At 36.9% G+C, this 17464-nt stretch overlaps 3 protein-coding genes across 7 annotated transcripts; 1 reads left to right on the top strand and 2 right to left on the bottom strand.

The window, feature by feature from the left end:
- Window positions 1-4513: 4513 nt before the first annotated feature.
- LOC114821685 (uncharacterized) lies at window positions 4514-7744 on the bottom strand. 2 transcript variants are annotated; one of them, XM_029094771.2, is made up of 6 exons: window positions 7511-7744; window positions 5840-6222; window positions 5678-5750; window positions 5203-5254; window positions 5026-5095; window positions 4514-4676 (listed from the first exon to the last, which is right to left on the bottom strand). In XM_029094771.2, exons 2-6 carry the CDS (start codon window positions 5936-5938, stop codon window positions 4590-4592), a joined length of 381 nt encoding a protein of 126 aa, XP_028950604.1. In that variant the 5' UTR covers window positions 5939-6222; window positions 7511-7744; the 3' UTR covers window positions 4514-4589. The 2 variants fall into 2 exon arrangements, with proteins under 2 accessions (XP_028950604.1, XP_028950608.1); XM_029094775.2 differs by having other exon boundaries at window positions 5840-5962; window positions 7511-7648.
- An 887-nt stretch (window positions 7745-8631) lies between these two features.
- Window positions 8632-10472, bottom strand: LOC103422095 (uncharacterized). Its single transcript, XM_008360130.4, has 2 exons — window positions 10322-10472; window positions 8632-9900 (listed from the first exon to the last, which is right to left on the bottom strand). Exon 2 carries the CDS (start codon window positions 9870-9872, stop codon window positions 8964-8966), a length of 909 nt encoding a protein of 302 aa, XP_008358352.2. The 5' UTR covers window positions 9873-9900; window positions 10322-10472; the 3' UTR covers window positions 8632-8963.
- Window positions 10473-12123: 1651 nt separating this feature from the next.
- Window positions 12124-15042, top strand: LOC114821681 (uncharacterized). 4 transcript variants are annotated; one of them, XM_029094757.2, is made up of 5 exons: window positions 12124-12391; window positions 12603-12735; window positions 12877-13121; window positions 13915-14086; window positions 14595-15042. In XM_029094757.2, the coding sequence occupies exons 1-5, from the start codon at window positions 12276-12278 to the stop codon at window positions 14781-14783; spliced, it is 855 nt and encodes a 284-aa protein (XP_028950590.1). In that variant the 5' UTR covers window positions 12124-12275; the 3' UTR covers window positions 14784-15042. The 4 variants fall into 4 exon arrangements, with proteins under 4 accessions (XP_028950590.1, XP_028950597.1, XP_028950595.1 ...); XM_029094764.2 differs by having other exon boundaries at window positions 12126-12391; window positions 12613-12735; XM_029094762.2 differs by having other exon boundaries at window positions 12126-12391; window positions 12613-12735; window positions 14577-15042.
- The last annotated feature ends 2422 nt before the right edge of the window (window positions 15043-17464 follow it).

Raw genomic sequence — 17464 nt, 5'->3', positions numbered from 1 at the left:
GTATTATGGAAGTGTTTGAGGCAGCCAAAATTCAAAATAGGTGAAAAAGAAAGAAATTCTTCACCTTTGAATCTTATATTTGGAATTAATTTTTGATATTTTAATTAAAAAAAATAGAAATGATTTCTACACATCATTTTTCTGAGTTTTCTCCAACAAAACTTGTCTGTTTATCAATATTTCTGAATTATTTTTTATTTATTTAATTCAAATGTCAGGAAAAAAAAGAGAAAGAAAGGAGGGCATGAGAAATAAATAGGGTGAGATAACACTTCCATTAAGAAGTTAAATGTAAAAAAGAGTAATGTTTTGTTTTGTTTTGAACATAAGAGGCATCCTATTATACATTGATGATAAAATAATTTATCTTTATTCAGCTCTAGTATCGCATGAGGTGATAACATATCTTTTGGCACTCATATTAAATTGTACGCAAAAACATAACGATGACTGCAAACATACATATGTGGGAGTTCGAGTTCTCAAGGGGCTCAAACTCTTTACACATTTTCCACTAGCCCAATGACCATTTCTTTTTGGAAGGATAAATAAGTAATTTTGGAGGAATTTTGGTCCAAATGGCTTAAGACATCATATACTACCTAGAAAGACCTATTTGCCCATATTTTTTAAGGAAATAAAAATATGACAAAGGCAACCATTATTGGTGATGTTAGACCATCTCCCACCATAGGCCGAAGGGTTGTGTTTAGCCCGAAAAAACCCAAAACCTTCTTTAGCAACCGGCCAAAACAAATATGCCTAAAAAGATTCCGGGCTCATTGGCGTAGGGCATTTTCAATGGAAAGGGCTAAGGTTCAAGAGTTAAAACATGATCAAAATTATCATCTTCAATGAATGGTTAGGCTATAATTTAATTGAGCCCATCAGGATAAAGGAAGCGCAACTGTTAACTGATGCTTTCAGCTTCACCTCCCCTTCGCCTTTTTGTATCCTCCCAAAACTCGCCTCAATTTCAGACAGCCCATAAGCTTCTCTCTCCGTTCTTCACCACGATAGATTATGTTACCCTCCTCTTCCTCCCTCCACTTTTTGCGTTAAATTTGAGTTTTTACTTATTAGTTTGTTTGAATAATGAATTAGTGGTGACTTTGCTTGACTACAGCGCTGAGATTGTTCGATGTATGAGGATGCCATTCGCCGCCTAGGCTTTGGCGTCAAAGATGTAATTTTACTTGGAAAGAGATCATTTCTAGATCTCTCCCTCCAAAGCAGAGGGATCAAGTGATCTAGGCATTTAAATTTGATCCAACGGTTAAAAATAGAGAAGTTAGTAAAAACTTTTAAAAACTATAATATTTTTTTGTCATTAACAAATTTCAAAGATCCTAATTATTTGATCATTGGGTTTTGGAGGAAGAGATCTGGAGAGGATCTCTTCCCATTTTTCTTTTCTTTTTGGTCAAATGTTCTATCTTTTCTTGGCTTTCTCCTTATTTGAATTCTGACAATTTCTTACATTTGTATCAAAGTTATGCTCTTGTAACAGAGAGATTTTTTAGCGTGATCGGTACACAGGATAGTACACAATGTATCATTATACAAATGATGAGGTATGTGTGTTAAGAAGTTAATAACTTAAAAAATAAAATTTATCACCACTTATATAAAAACACGTGATGTACCTCTGTGCTCTGGTCACAATGAAAAATTTCTCCTTGTAACCAAATTCTTTGTAAATGAAAGTATGATTGATTTTTAGAAGCTTCTATTTCAGGATCATCGTTGTAAATTTTAGCCAGAACTTTATACATGCTACTTTTGGATTGTATTTTTTCAGTAACACTAAACCATCCTTCAAAGAGATTTCCAATGTGTCGTATATCAAGTACCATTATACATGAGAGAGCTCCGCCAAGGCGATTCCCTCACTCCCTATCTTTCTTATTTGTGTTCAAAGGTTTCCAGACTTGATTAATAGAGCTAAGCTAAGCTAAATGGTGAAATTACAAAGAGAAAAAGAACAGAATCATCCTCATCTCCTTCTTCCCTTCTTTCATATAATTATATTGAACAAGCATGAACCATGTTCAACAACTAAAAGAAATTAGATGGATGATCCTTCTTTCCTTCAAATGGAATAAAGAGAGAGAATCAGACCGATTCCCTAAATTAATGCCTTTCTGGCTACTCCTCAATGTCCCGGCTATTCACAGAATGTTAGAAGGAACACACTTCGAATAAGCCCCGGCCACGACCGCCACCGCCCGTAGCTGCCGCCATCAAATATGACATGATCATATACATGTTATTGATGATCGTTAGGAGCAATGACATTTGTATTATTGTTTTTGTTTTTGGGAGCAAAACTGGAGGGTTGTCTTTGGACAATGAGCTTACGCATGGCATCCATGAGTTTTGTGCTCCTAGGTGTGTGCGGCCTAACAACTTCTTTAGCATCACCAGTAACTACATCTATATTGGTTTCCTGGTGGCTCTGGTACTGGTGATGGCGGTGGCACTGGTGGTGGTGATCCTCCTCCATTAACTTGGGTCCCTGAGACGACTCTTCGTCCTGCTGGAGCTTGCACTTGTGAAGCTTCACGTACTTCTTCATCATCATCTTCAAAAGTTTTAATTCGATGGATCGAAAGGAGACTTATTTGTTTATTCACTTGAAGGACTAATGCATGCATGGAGGGCTTATTTATATGTTAGCTGGACGCGTTGGAGAGGACTAATATCCTTTCCAAGTCTCATTGTCCGAAGCTCAAGAACCAGGCAATCCGGACCACTCAAATTGAATCTATCCGTCATTGTTAACTTATATGGTTGGCCCAGGGCTTTGATATTTTTTTTGTTTCACTCAAACCAATGGCTCAAATTTTCTGATCCTTAGGCTCAGGATAGCAAGACTCAGAGAGGATCCAAATTCCGTTAGAGATAACAAAATATTGCCAAAAAAAGTGTACTTTAGCTGTTTAATTGTTTACCATTTCTCTGACTTCAAAAAAATTGTTTACCATTTCAATAAATTAAGGAAAGGCTTACATTAGTTTGCCGTCGTGGTAATCTCATCCTTTTTTCAATAGTTTAATTTTGTACTTCGTAGAACAAGTTTTTTAGGTTCTGTTTGGTCACCCAATTAGATGGAGAGTTATTAATTAGTTGGAGAGTTTTCTGCTTGACGTGTTGGTTACGTTTACTGTGAGAGGAACAATTTTAAGGACAAGACTTGTGTTTACCTCCTTGCTCGGTAACCTACTTGTTCACCCACTTGTGTTCATTTTGTAGGGAACCTACTTAATTAATCGCAAAAGTGACATGTATAATTAGAAGTACTTTTCATTTTCTTTATCATTATCATTTAGTCATCCACATGTGTCAAACAAATTGACGGCTTTGGAAACAATTAGCATCCTTATGAGCAACTATTCATTTATTTGGTGCATATAGATGACTAAACAACTCCAAGTTGAATGACTTTTAACAGAGATGATCTTTAAGAACTAAAAGAATAAACGGTTTTGATTATGATGGTTATACGGTAAAAATACATTTATGAGTAAGTACAAATGAGTTGACAAGTATGCTCCTCCATGTGATGGATACAAGTCTTTTCCAAACTTTAATTCATATGCATACAAAATTGTATTTGAGGATTTTTCTCCACCAGTCCACCTAATCTACAAGCTAGCTGGCCCATACATAATGATTCCAATTGAGGGCTTTGATGTAACTACCGTGGCGATATTCAAAGTCAATCACAGTCTTGGTACGTTAGAAAAAAATTAAAATCAAAATGCAAAGTAGATGTATATCAATCAATTTCAAACCAGACTTGAACAACTTCGTGTCTGACTTGAGAAGCAAGACTCCTCTCCTCTGCTCCTAGCTGCTCTAGGGCACCCAGCTGAGCTGGCAAAGCTTCAATCAAAATTTCATTCGCTTCCTTCCATCCCAATATGACAAGCTGTTACGCCTGGTTCTACTGATCAATTGAGTCTTGAATCTTTCTGTTGATTTACGTACATATACGGCCGCAGTGGGGGATCTACGGATACTCGGTGGCGGACAAAGTATTGTGCTCGAAGCGCGTGATAGGTCAAGGAGCATTAGCCTTGTGCATATGGAGGCATTCCTCAAAGTTGATGTAGTTGCGGAGTTGGATGATAGTGGTGGTTGTGGTGGTGGGGATCAGCCACATTTGTACCAGCAACTATAACTTCCACTGAGAAATTGGAGAAGGTGAGAATGCAAACCTCGCCATCACCAGGGGTTTGCTGTTGTATAGCGGACATTGGGGTTGATTCGGAAGCCACTCATAAGCTGCATTTGCATCTTGACCGCGACAGTTGCATTTTTCAACGGTTGTAGAAGAGCAGACTCTGCCCGTTGTGCCGCTTCTCCATGCCTACCAATTGTAAGTGATGTGATAGATCTAACGCAATGCGATCATGTACCAATTGATCTGATTGATGATCTCACTCTGCTACATATATGATAATAATGCTCAAAAGCGAGATTCATTGATCATATGTAGAAGAAAAAATCGCCAAAAACATAGATTGAACATATGATCAGTTCAAGTTCAACAATGTCTGTATACAAAAACAGGCGCTCAATGCTTATGGTTCTTCCTTAACAAAGAAACTTGGAGGCAAGCAAAAATCTTCCTCGTGATTCAGGATTTCCATCTCGTCATCGTCTGGCTTCTGAAAGACAAGGAGAAAAAACGGAATAAAATGTACACCTCAATAGGCTTGAGGACACATACTTAAAATCCCAAGGGAGCATTTCAATATTTCATACGGCATATTTGAGTAACGTTAAATTCATCAAATAAAAAAAAAAAAAAACAGAGCTTTATACTAATAACCAAGAGTTCTATGTTGTATGCACCGATACTCTGAACTTGCCTTTCTGATTACTCTAAACAAACAAATATTGATCAATATGTAGATTTGAACATTTAAAAAGGGAGAGCAAAGGACAATCCATCACAACAATAACAAAAATTGAAATATGCAAATACGGACAAATTAAATTAAATTAGTTATATACCAGCATTTCCAAGTTGTAGAACCGATCGAGCAATTGCAGAACCTCGTCAGAAGAGAAGTACCGGTCAAACCTGTGAAGATCATACAGAAAAAGAGTGAGGCTATCAATCAGAAAATGGAGGCTCACTGGAATAAGTGTTAGAAAACCTGGGAGCAGTAACGTGAGGTGGAAAGGAACCTTCTCTGCAGAAAATCCATTAAACCATAAAGGACAAAGTGACGATGTATGCCTGCACAAACAATTTACCGATTTCTTATCTATTAATGAACAACACGATATAAGGAAAAAAATTTGAATGCGAGAACCAAAATGGACAATTATCAGTCTAATTATTTACAATTTACTCAATGTGCATGAACTCCTAGACATAGCTTTTCTTCCCATGTGAAGGTTCATTGCAAGACACTGAGTGATAATATTCACTTATATCATCCAGAACATAAATGTACAAAAATTGGCAGGTAAAAATTTCAATCACATATGTATAATTCTCAGTATGAAGATTCAAGCATGTGATTTGACACAGATGCTGCTTGACCGCCTTTTTCAACAACCAAACTGATACATTTTCCATAGAAGTTTCACCCAACTACTCACATAGAGTAATTAAAAACGAAATACAAAGATGTGAAATTAGATTCGTAAAACTTACCTTGTAATTTCGTCAGGGGATAAAATTCAAGAGCTTCTAGCAGTATAAGCTCCAACTCAATCTCTGATTGGTCCTATTAACCAGAAAATTGCGACAAAAAGAGTCAATAAAATTAACATGAAAAACATATATGTATGTACATGTCTATATAAAGATGAAGACCTTGGGGAGAGAAGAAGCAGAGGAAGGGGAAGCGTTGCATGGAGAGCGTACAGACATGCCATCTGGTTCCTCTTCTCTTCCTTTGCCACCACTTTCCATTTGTTTCAACTATAAATACTTTATCTAGAAGAAAATAAAGAAAAGACCTTTCCTTTATTTACAGTAAAATGTTTCAAAACTTTTTCAGGTTAAACTGAAAACTGAAAATGATGGCATTTTTCTCTTTTCATTTTCTTTTCTTCACTAGGGTTTTCAAATTTGATCCAGAGAGATCTCTGGAATGAGTGGCTATGCTGTTAGCTCCTGGAGCAAGCCCAAGTTCGGCCTGGTCTTGGCTGGAACTATGTGTGATGAGTTGAGATGGGACTTTGAGACGACTCGAGCTGAAATGTTATGTCATCATGAGGTCAAACTCGGACCAAAATAAAATAAATATCTTGAGAGGATGAAGGCACACAAACATATCCAACAAACTCACATAAACATTTCTGTATGGAAATGTTTAGCCAAACACTCTGAGGTATCAAGTTTAAGCCTTGTAAGCTTTTAGTATCTTGTGGGGCTAAGATTAGATAGATCGTTGAGTAGGAAATCATGGAGTGCAGTTTAGCTTTTTTGGATAGCTTTTTAGGAGTGGCAATAACAAGAGAGGGTAGATTTCAAAAATTACATTGAAAAAATAAGGAAAAAGTGCATGGTGAAATTTTAGAATGCTGTAAGCAAAATGTACTGTATACAAAACCATACAACCTCACATAGTGGAGCAGTGAATCCTAGAAATGCAGGGTCAGACTCAGATGTGAACCCCTGAGAGGATATTGTAAAATTTACCAATAACTTCCAGTAAATTTCATATTAAAGTTTTCATTTTGGAGAAATGATTTCCGCACACCTTTTTTCACCTCCTGCACACGCTTTTTTTTTCAAGGGAGTTATAATAAAACACTCCCGGTACTGTTCATTTTTAACGAAAAACCACATTTATACCTTTCCCTGGTACTATTCACTATACCTTTAAAAAGGGCTTTTCATTAAAAGAGAGTTTTTTTGGACTTTTCGTTAGTTTTCTTTTTTTTTTCAAGCCATTGGATTGAACAAATCAAAGGAGAATCAATGGCCACAATTAAGAGGGTTGTGCAGAAAGTGAAAATTGATGTGCAGAAATCACTTCCTTCTTTTAGGGCCTGAAGATTATGTGTCCGTTTGGCCGCTTTTTCTTGAAAACGCTTTTGTAAGAAGCACAACCAGATATTCAAGTGTTTTACCAAACACTGTCAGAAATGCTTATTGTTAAGCACTTTTAGTCATTTTAAAAGATTCGAAACAGGCCCTATTATTACTTGAGAATTATCCCATCATTTTTATCCTTCTTGGCTGTGGCACAGCCATCACTTATCATTCAATTTACCAACTGTAAAATGTAAATGATGACCAAATTAAACGCAATGCCAACACATTTAACATAACACTATCATCAGTAAAAGGAAAAACAAAAGAACCTCTAAATCAGAACCCACCAACAATCCAAAACCTCATCAAAATCAATACTACGATTTTAAATTACAGAGAACAAGAAATCAAAAACCCCTAGATTACATATATAGCATAACTTAATGCCATCAAAACAATGGCAGAAAGTGGCAGATGAGGAAGAAAAATGAAACCACTGACCTCCAAGACAGCTTCTTTGTTGCAGACACAAGTAACCCAGCGACGAAATGGAGAGAGAGAGAGAGAGAGAGAGAGAGAGAGAGAGAGGCCTTTTTCTTCTTGCAGGAGAGAGCTTCCTGTTGCTGCGATGTACGTGTCAAAGACTTCAACCGTAACGTGCCATTTTTACAATTGGGTAGGGCCTGTGGGTTCGGGTCTCAACGGTCTACCCGGTCGGGTATGAAGGATAAAAATGGGTATGGTGACAAGTTTGACGAAATTTTCAGCTTTGGTGTTCAGGGCAGGACAAAAATGGTGTTGTAATTCCCGACTAATCTTACAGCGATAGACTACAAACTGTCAATGTAGTTATGTTAACCCTAAAATTACAAGGCCTACGTGGAGTGCAAACCGTATTGACGGAATTTTAATGACTGGAAATTGATATGACATAATTTTATTTTAAATAGAATTTAGGAATTTTCTTGTTTGATTAACCTAAAAGAATAATGAAATTGAATACGAAATTTGTCATTTTTAAAATCTCACCTATAGAAATTTGGAAATGATGCATATTTACACAAAATTTAAACTTGAGATTTGGAGATCCCAAATTTCAAGTTTTTTCCATGCGGAACTTCTAAATTTCTATGTTTATGAATTTAAACAAGAGAATTGGTGCAAATCAATTTATATATTCTGACTTTTGCCAAATTCCAAGTTCATTTCTCTCATCAGAACATAGTGTCTAGGACCTAATCACCTAACTATGTCTTTGGGAAATCTGGTGTGAATGCGAGCGTCCAATACGCGGCCGAACGGCTAAGCATATACTTCGGTCTAGGTGTGAGACCTGAGCTCGATCAAACGATCAAGGTCGATTGGCAGTTTGGATCTTCTGTACCAGGATCGGTCCCGATCACGAACGTGAAGGTTCCGCGACCGAGGATATGACTGAATGTGCAGAGATACTCGACGGTCACGGTGGTAGTGATAACAAACCGGAGTTCGAGCGTGCTCGTGCCGAACTTGTGCTGTTACACGATGCAATCCAGAGAGGAACAAGCTAAGAACACCAACTTGCCTTTGGAAGAAAGCGAGTGACCCTTGTTACGAACCATCCATGGTTGAATGGCTAAAGATTTTTAAGTTTAAGCATTTTCTTCGTATACATCATATAACCCCCCATACAGCTTCCAATTACACCTCCATTTTACCTTATTTCGACTATAATTTTATTTATTACAAGTCTACGGAGAAAGTACCAAAAGTAACCTTCAAACACAGCAGCCTTGAGAGCTTAACTGGAACTTCCGTTCACAAACAAATGGATCCTGATATAGAAAGAAAACATTTACAGCAGTTTCAACTTCGAACCACCCCGAAAACTACTAAAGCAGTAACACAGCATCTCATTCAAGTATACTGACCAGAGGAAGGACTGATGCTTGCAAAAGAATGCTTTCGTAATTTCTTAGCCCCGAAAGACTCTCTTCACAAATCCTTGGAAAGAAGTCCCCATCCCAGCACCGACAGCTTCTGCCAAGTATGTTGCCTCCTGAATGGTTTTCTTCAAGTCAAAAGCATCTTTCACCCGATTATCCAAGAATGCCCATGTATCACGAAAATCTGGGGAATCGTCGGTAAGCATGTAAATCTCAGTTGTGGAGTATATTCCTCCGAGGACAGTCCGCTTCACATACCACTGAAAATCAGCGGTGTCGTCGCCAGCACCATGCCAGATCTCATCCACAAGCATCGCCCTTTGCTTAAAACTTGTGGGAACATTCACTGGTTGTGCCTGGATGCTAAGAGCTTGAGGCCATTTCGATATGTAGGGTGCCTGCATTTCTAAGCGAATACGGATAAGCTTGGTGATACGGTCACTGAGTATCAAACTTTTCAGCTCATCTGTACTGGACTCGATTCTATCAATAAGCCTCTGCAAACAGTCATCCATGAAAAACTCCACCAGGGTGCCCTCTTTCCTTGGAAATGATCCGACAATAGATGGAGACACACCAACATCCCTTGCACCAGCAATCATTGCGGCTTCGCTCCATCCCAACCTTATCACATGGGGAAGTGAGGCCTGGAGCACGCGAGCTTGCTCATCTTGGTATTCTACTCTCGGCTTCCTCGTGTGACTGGCTGTTGATGACGTGGAATTCGAAACATTAGGGAATTCATCGGCCGTTGATGATGTGGAATTTGCAAAACTAGGGGGTTTATCAACAAATGGTTCAGAGTTCACAGTGGTGGAAAAGTGAGTACGACTAACGAGGGATTGAAGGGGACGGAACCGAAGCATATGGATATTGCTATTGCTAACCAAGGGTGCGCCAAAGAGCCGGAGAAGCCGATTCGTTGTGGATCTGTACATTTTGATTTGGTATATTGCCAATATCTTCCTAGAGACAAAAAGACTTTAGTCAGGACATGTTAATATAAGCAGTTAGTTTCACAAGATAATTCCTAACACAGTTCCCAAATTCAAGTTAATTTCTTCAATATTTCATTTTACCATGAATTGTTAATTTCTTCATTATTTCACTTAAAATCAAACAAAAATTGAGATTGCAGACCTTACATTGCATTGTTAACCAAATGAATCTTAACAACAATTTGGATAATTTATATTATTTTTTTCATATCAAAATCTTGATACAGATCATTAAGAGCCCTAAATTAGAAACCCTAGTCATGGTATAATTTGGGAATTCAAAAACCCTAACTAAACCCCTAAATTCCAGACACCAAATTAATCTTAACAAGTAAAAATTACCAGAAAAAATGAGAAAGCTGGATAAAAGCTATTGAGAAAAAAAAAACCTGGATTTGGAAGAGAGAGCTTCGTAGTTGCAGGGGATGTGGAAACCCAACGGCGAAAGGCACAGAGAGAGAGAGAGAGATAGAGTGCGGAGAGGGTTTGCCTCCGTTTTCTTTGGCTGTGGCTCACACAGAAAAGCCTGCCTGTTATTGCGTTCAACGGGTTCGTTTATATATTTTCGTTTTATTTTTATATTAAACACATTTTTTGGATGTTTTTTTAAAATAATTTAAAGAGTTTTTAGAAAAAAATATTTTTGAGTTTCAAAAGCATTTTAAATGCTTTTTCACCAGTTATATCATTTCTATAAGAAATACCAGTTATGTGTTTCTTTCATAAAGCAGTTTAAGTATTTTTTTAGAATTTATTAACATCTTTACTAAAAATTATTTCTAAAATATGCTCATAAAAAACACTTTCAATTATTTTAAAAGAACATCTAAACGGATATCGTTTTAAAATTCATCAAATCACCTTGAGAAAATTTGTGAACAAAAAAGCTCAATAATTTAATAGACTACTAAAGAGATTAGCCTTTATGGCACAAGCCTACGTGTATGAAAATGAACCTTTAATTTTATTGTTGGATCTATTTTTTAATTAAAAATTAGAAATGAAAGTGCTACCTACTAAAAATAAGAAATGAAGTAATTACTCGCTGGGTTTGTGTTAAAATTACTATTTTGCTCTCTTCCTTTTATAGGAAGCCTTTGAGTGAATGAATCTATTTTATTATAAAAACGGAAATTAGTTGTCAGATCTAGATCATATCGAATTTTAACGATCAAAACCGTTTATTTTTCAAGTTACACCTCATAGATCATCCTTAAGAAATATTAGTTAAATCGAAAATATTTAAGACATCTAATTGAGTTAAAAAAATTAACAAATACTTTGTTATATAAAAAATAATGAAATTTTGTCTTGATAATTAAAAAGGCAAATGGTTTAAGATCGAATTGAATTTTTATAAGAATGATCTATGAATCGAGACTTATAAAATAAACGGTTCGGATCGTTGAAATTCAACGTGAAGTAGACCCTACACCTAATCCTCATTTTAAAAAAAAAAAATGGGGATCCATTTGCATAAAGAGCTTTTCCCTTTATATATATATATATATATATATATCATTATACAAGCCCTTTATGCAAAGGGATTCCCATTTTTTTTCAAAAAATAGGGATTATGTATGGGGCCTACTTTACGTCGAAATTCAACCATCCGAACCATTTATTTTGTAAGTCTCGATTCATAGATCATCCTTGCAAAAAATTTAATTCAATCCGAAACCATTTGTCTATTTAATTATCAAGATAAAATTTTATTATTTCTTATATAACAAAGTATTCGTTAATATTTTTGAACTCAATTAAATGTCTTAAATATTTTTGATTTGGCTAATATTCTGTAAGGATGATCTATGAGGTGTAACTTAAAAAATAAACGATTCATATCGTTAAAATTCGATGTGGTGTGAACCCCATAATTAATCCTCATTTTTATAAAAAAATGGAAATCTTTTCTCTTGAATGCTTCCTACCTTAATATATAGAGGGGATAAAAAGTGTAAATTTGGGTTTGTCTTTCATAGTCCGTAGTCCGACTTTTTACCAATTAACAGCTGAGTATAACTAGTATTTTCTCAATACAATATTGAACAAACATTTTTTATATTACTAAGTAGTTCGAATTTTTGAAATATTTTACTTTTGGTGTAAATTGACACAATTTAAAAACTTTAGGTAAAAAAGTAACTCTCGTAGGCCATTTTTAACGCCTCAAATGAGGAGGAGGTAAAACGTAGTTGACTCAAAAAAATTTGTGCGCTACCGTCCACGGGAGACGAAAGAAAGAAACCGAAACAGGGAAACAAAGCATCTTCTTCTTCTTCTCTTTGGAGCAGCGGCTACAACTGTGCGTGCGAGTGATCTGTGTGTGCTTGTTTGGTGAGAATGGAAAGAGGGGTGCAGAGATGGGTTGTGGACATATCAGAATGGGACCCTTCTCCCCATGATTTCTCCTCTGCTCTCTCTCTCCTCCCTCCACTTGAGCAATCATCTGTCACCAGGTTTTCCCTCTCTCTCCTATGCTTTCTTTTTGGTCTCGTGTTGTATTGTGTTCTGATATTCACTTTCCATAAGGAACATAGAATGGATGAACAGAGGAGGTTTGATCTGTTGTTTTTGAAAACAAGCATTGAAGCTCTTTGTTATGGCTTGAACTTATGAATAATCGTTTGAGAACGTTAACGAAGGTACATTATATTTTGACATTGGTAGATTTGTACAGATGGAAGACCGGAAGCGGGCGCTTGTGAGCCGCTTGCTTCAGTATGCTCTTGCACATCAAGTGTTGGCAATTCCGTTTCATGAAATTATCATCAACCGCACCTTGGAAGGCAAACCGTATCTGGTATGACTACACTCATCAGTTCTTGTTTTGTCTGACTGAAATTGGTTTTGATGAAGATCCGAATATGTATTACCATCACGGATTAGCATTAGTATCTTGTTCATTGTGCTATGAATATGCATATTGTCCTTTTGTTTTCAGGAATGTGGCCACGCTTGCGTGGATTTTCCCAATTTTAACTTCAATGCATCGCATCATGGCGACTATGTTGCTATAGCATCGGAACCTCTGTGCCTGGTGGGGGTGGACATTGTTTCGGTAGTCATTCCGCAGAAAGAGACGCCTATTGAGTTTGTTAAAAACTTCTCCTCATGCTTTTCAAGTTTTGAATGGGATAATATACTCAACGCTGGAACCTCGGATGATATTCTGACTGAGTTTTACAGGTACCCTAATCTTCATCTGTTCGTTGAGCCATTTAGATCTGTTACAGTTTGTTATTTCTTCATTTGTAATCAAATGCCTACTTTATCCGTTGAAAAATTGATCATATCTCGGTATGCTTATAAGTTATACACTTGTATTCTTACTGCAAAGCTGTGTTATCCGCTAGAGAATTACTGGAACACTCTATTTCTTATCTTATTTCAACATCGTACCCAGTGCACAAGGCTCCTGCTTTACGCAGGGTCTGGGAGAGGTGAATGTCGGCTAGCCTTACCCCCATTTATGGAGAGGCTGCTCCCAAGTCTCGAACCCGAGACCTACCGCTCATGGGCGAAGGCACTTGCCATCGCACCAAGTGCGACCTCTTTCTTATCTTATTTCAACATCAATTACGATTAATACTATATATCTCCCCTGAATGCGAAATTATGGATTTAACTTGAGCATCTTGCTCAGCACATTTTACCGCTCTTTCCTTCAGTCACATTTTACCGCTAATTTTGATATCGCTAGCAGACCTTGCCTGAAAACTTTACTTTTATTTTCACTATGTTTTCTGCCGGGATAAGCTCATGCGTCAATTTGAGTAGAAACCTTTCAATACAGGTTTTTAATTCTAGTTGAATGTTTAGGTGAGTCATTCGGGTTTGGAATGCAAGTTTTTATATATCGGAGCATAAATGGAAAACTTTTCTGTCTTATAAGAATTTAGTTCTTAAACAAACAGCATCCCGGAGAGGTTAAAAAATTTGAGCTGCTGATGATTTGCAAGTTCCTTTTTCTTGTGCGTAGATATTGGTGTTTGAAAGAAGCTTACGTCAAAGCAATTGGGAGCAGTATAGCATATGGTTTGGACAAAGTGGAATTTCATCACAGTTGCTGGACAAATATTTCTGTAAACATTGAGGGGAAGCTTATGAGAGAATGGCGATTTTGGCTTCGCGAGCTAGGGAACGGACATTTGGTATTTCTCTAGTCTTTCTTTTCAGCAAGCTCTGGCTTTTTGGTACATATCGCTGCGTTATTTTGATTGTCATGGTTACATAGTTATTTTGTTGGTTTTCTATGACTAACATCCATATCGATTGCCATATTTCATGACGTTATGTGTTGAATGATAACGTTCATATGGAGGGACATGTGTGGTAACAAAAGTATCAAGAAAATGAGGGAACTTAAGAGACTCGAAACATTAAGATTAAAGGTAGATCTGCTTGAAAGTACTTAAGGACTTAAGGTAGTTTCATTCAGCCTATGTTAAGAGAAAGACTAACCTAGGATTAGTCGCTCTTTCATGTCTTTCGTGTTTCTAAAGAGCTGATATAAGATCTGGTTGTCCTGCAGATTATTTTTCTCCCTAGCCCTAAACTAGTCTAACATCTTTGATGCATTAAGGCTGCATATTGCATTTATACGCACGAGGCAATTAATCGTGTTTTCACCTTATGTAACAGTTTTCGGTAAAACCGCAGGTCTCCATTGCTAGGGGTCATCCAAGATCAGCTACTGAGAGTTACATGAGAACATTAAAACAGGCGGAGTTCGGCGAGGAGGAATATCAAACAGCTCTTCATCTTCCAAATGCCGGATTTGTCTCGAGAACGGTAGAGCAACTCGTTACAGTTTTACAGAAAGCTAGGGACCCATTGAACCACCTATGAAGAGGAGGATAAAGCATTCTCCTCACTATTTGCAGAAGAGATCAAAATCACTGCATTATCTGTACTTCTGTTCCTTGAGTCGCAAGGCTTCTGTTGGAAGTAAATATGTAGGAGTCGGTATTACAACGAGAGAACACTTAAATCTCTAAGTCTACTACGTCTCACCGGGAAATTAATATTACAAGATCTTTCTATCGATCGCTATGTATTGGATTTTGAATTTCATTGCTTGGAAAGTGGGAAAGTAGTTACTAGATAATTGCTGAAGTCTCACATCAAACGAAGATGAGATATTAAATATGTTTAAAAGGATTTACACAATGCTATGATATTCCTGAGCCTAATAGCGTGGGCTTGTAACTAAGCAGGGCATTAAAGTGATTGGTTGCCTGCACAAAGCCTAACCACGTGAGGTGGTTATGGCAGCCTTGGTCTATTCACCTTGGGTGAAATTACACAAAGTGCGCCCTTAAGCTCTTGGGTTACCAATTACCATGGTTGGAAGTTGCTAATAAAAAGTTGATTTTCATATTGGGGTTGGGTTCTAAACCAAGCCCCGCAGACCAAGATATGCGTGCCCTTGGTGTGCTGCCTGGTGTGGCATCTCACTACACATTCACTTTTTGCAATCCACATCAACACAAAATAGCAAATTGGCCAAGCAGCAATGTATGCCTGCTGCCATTTTTCTTCCAAATACTTAGAAATTGGGGAAAGCGAAAAGCTTTTTGCTCAAACTATTTCCCTACAGAAAAATATTCACCTGGAAAATATTAAGTATACAAACGAAAGCCTAATATTATGCTCTTTGGCTTAACTCCCCAAACATGGAAGCACTTGTGCTGGAGGCTCCAAACTTTACAACAGGAAAAACAAAATTAAATGGATAGTATACTGATTTTATAGGTGACTACTAAAAGCAGCGTCTTTGAATGCAACGTGAAACAATCTTGGCGTCACAGAGCTACCGAAAACACCACTGCAACATGACCATTCTCCTAGACAACGATCTGAGATACGGGCTACCCAATCTTGTTTTCAAGCAAATCGCCAAAAGCTTCAATCCAAAATTCTGCCGCGCATAATACCATTGAAGCAAGGTTCAGGCACGAGGACAATTGCGGTCACAAAATTACACTGCAGGCTCTATTCATCATTATTTTCTGTTGTCATTCAGCAGCTGGACATTCCTACAGATTCAATTAGAGAACTCAAAATGATAATTAAACAGATGATAAATATTGAAGAGCATAGCAATGAAACGAAACTGCTCCTACGTGCCGTTCCATTCAATATGCAGCTCTTTTGTTTCTTATTCGTTCATTGCTGGTTTTGCAAACTTCACACCAAAATTGAGATTCAGCAAGAAATCTAAAAAGCATGGACTTCCTGAAGTCCAAAATTGAGATTCAGCAAGGTAATACTTTGACGTGCATTCTTGGAACTTTGTCAGCAAAAGATCAAAAGGCAGATCACACCTTTGTTGATGTACTACCGAGATTGAACACACGCCACCACAAACTTCAGTTGCGAGCAACTGCATACATAAAAATACACACACAACATTTACAAGAGATCTTCGTGACAAATACAAGTTTAACCTTCCAACTGGATATTTTTCTGCCTTGTTTAAATATTAACTGGTCAGTGTCTTAACATTCTGGAGTGTGTTACGCATAATCCTTAAAACTACTTAAAACGTAAATCCTTCATTGTTACACCCTAAACTCTGTCTGAATATCAGAGCTCTCGTACATCAATCATGACACTGTTCACCTTTAGCCACATAACACAAAGCAACTGGGGTTGGAAACTAGAGTGTGTTACACCTGTTATTAAGTTTTTGTGGGATTTGTTCTATGCTCAAACAATATTGAATTTACTGCTCAACCCATTCACATAATTTTTTAACACCCACACAACCATATGATGAGGGTTACGTTTCTAGTTTAAGGATACTAATTCTAGTACCGTGTATATGAAGTAAACATTGGGTATGATTAGAGAATTAAATTCAACGGTTGAATCAGCAGAACACCACTCATATACAAGGTACACTATCAATTGATCTGGTAAAATTATATACAGTAACCTACTGATTCCTCAGCAAAAGAGTCCTGTGTACTGCTCAATCATATACAAACTGTTCTTTTTCCTTTCTAAACCTTGTTAATAATATCCTAATCGTTCTTAATATCTTTACCCATTCCATCTATACTTTATTAGATTTAGAATTTATTCATGGAATGACAACCAAAAGTTACACAGTATCAAAATTGGATGATCATTATAACATTAGGATTTAAGAGAAGAAATCTTACCAAAAGTTACACAGTATCAAAACACTATTTTTAAGTGTCAACTGATAACGAACTTATATAACATCCGTAACATACTAATATGGCCCAACAATCCAGCCTGTCCATTTCAGGATCCCGTCTATGATCACCTTTGCCAAAAAACAGCAATATTTAAACCATTCTTTTTTTTTTTCAACAATATTCAAACCAGTTAGTCATCTACCTACTGTTCAACCTACGTACAATTACAAACACAGTTTATCTAATGATAATTGAAATGGCTAATACTCTTTCATCATTGTTGTAAATCCAACAGATCCACATTTATAATTTCCTGATTGTATCACATTCATCCAAATTAGTAATTAATACATCGACAAG

The sequence above is a fragment of the Malus domestica genome, chromosome 02 (genome assembly GCF_042453785.1).
Source record: "Malus domestica chromosome 02, GDT2T_hap1".
Classification (NCBI taxonomy): Eukaryota; Viridiplantae; Streptophyta; class Magnoliopsida; order Rosales; family Rosaceae; genus Malus; species Malus domestica.
The sequence above is the reverse complement of the archived record's forward strand: the minus strand, read 5'-3'. Positions and strand labels throughout refer to the sequence as shown.

Bases quoted from the DNA above. Each gene is read 5' to 3' on its own strand.
- LOC114821685 (XM_029094771.2), bottom strand. From the start codon at position 5,938: ATGGAAAGTGGTGGCAAAGGAAGAGAAGAGGAACCAGATGGCATGTCT. The intron at 5,751-5,839 runs GTCTTCATCTTT...TCTGGTTAATAG, and splicing joins CTGCTTCTTCTCTCCCCAAG to GACCAATCAGAGATTGAGTT. The intron at 5,255-5,677 runs GTAAGTTTTACG...TTGTTTGTGCAG, and splicing joins TCCCCTGACGAAATTACAAG to GCATACATCGTCACTTTGTC.
- LOC103422095 (XM_008360130.4), bottom strand. From the start codon at position 9,872: ATGTACAGATCCACAACGAATCGGCTTCTCCGGCTCTTTGGCGCACCC.
- LOC114821681 (XM_029094756.2), top strand. From the start codon at position 12,276: ATGGAAAGAGGGGTGCAGAGATGGGTTGTGGACATATCAGAATGGGAC. The intron at 12,392-12,602 runs GTTTTCCCTCTC...TGACATTGGTAG, and splicing joins GAGCAATCATCTGTCACCAG to ATTTGTACAGATGGAAGACC. The intron at 12,736-12,876 runs GTATGACTACAC...TTTTGTTTTCAG, and splicing joins TGGAAGGCAAACCGTATCTG to GAATGTGGCCACGCTTGCGT.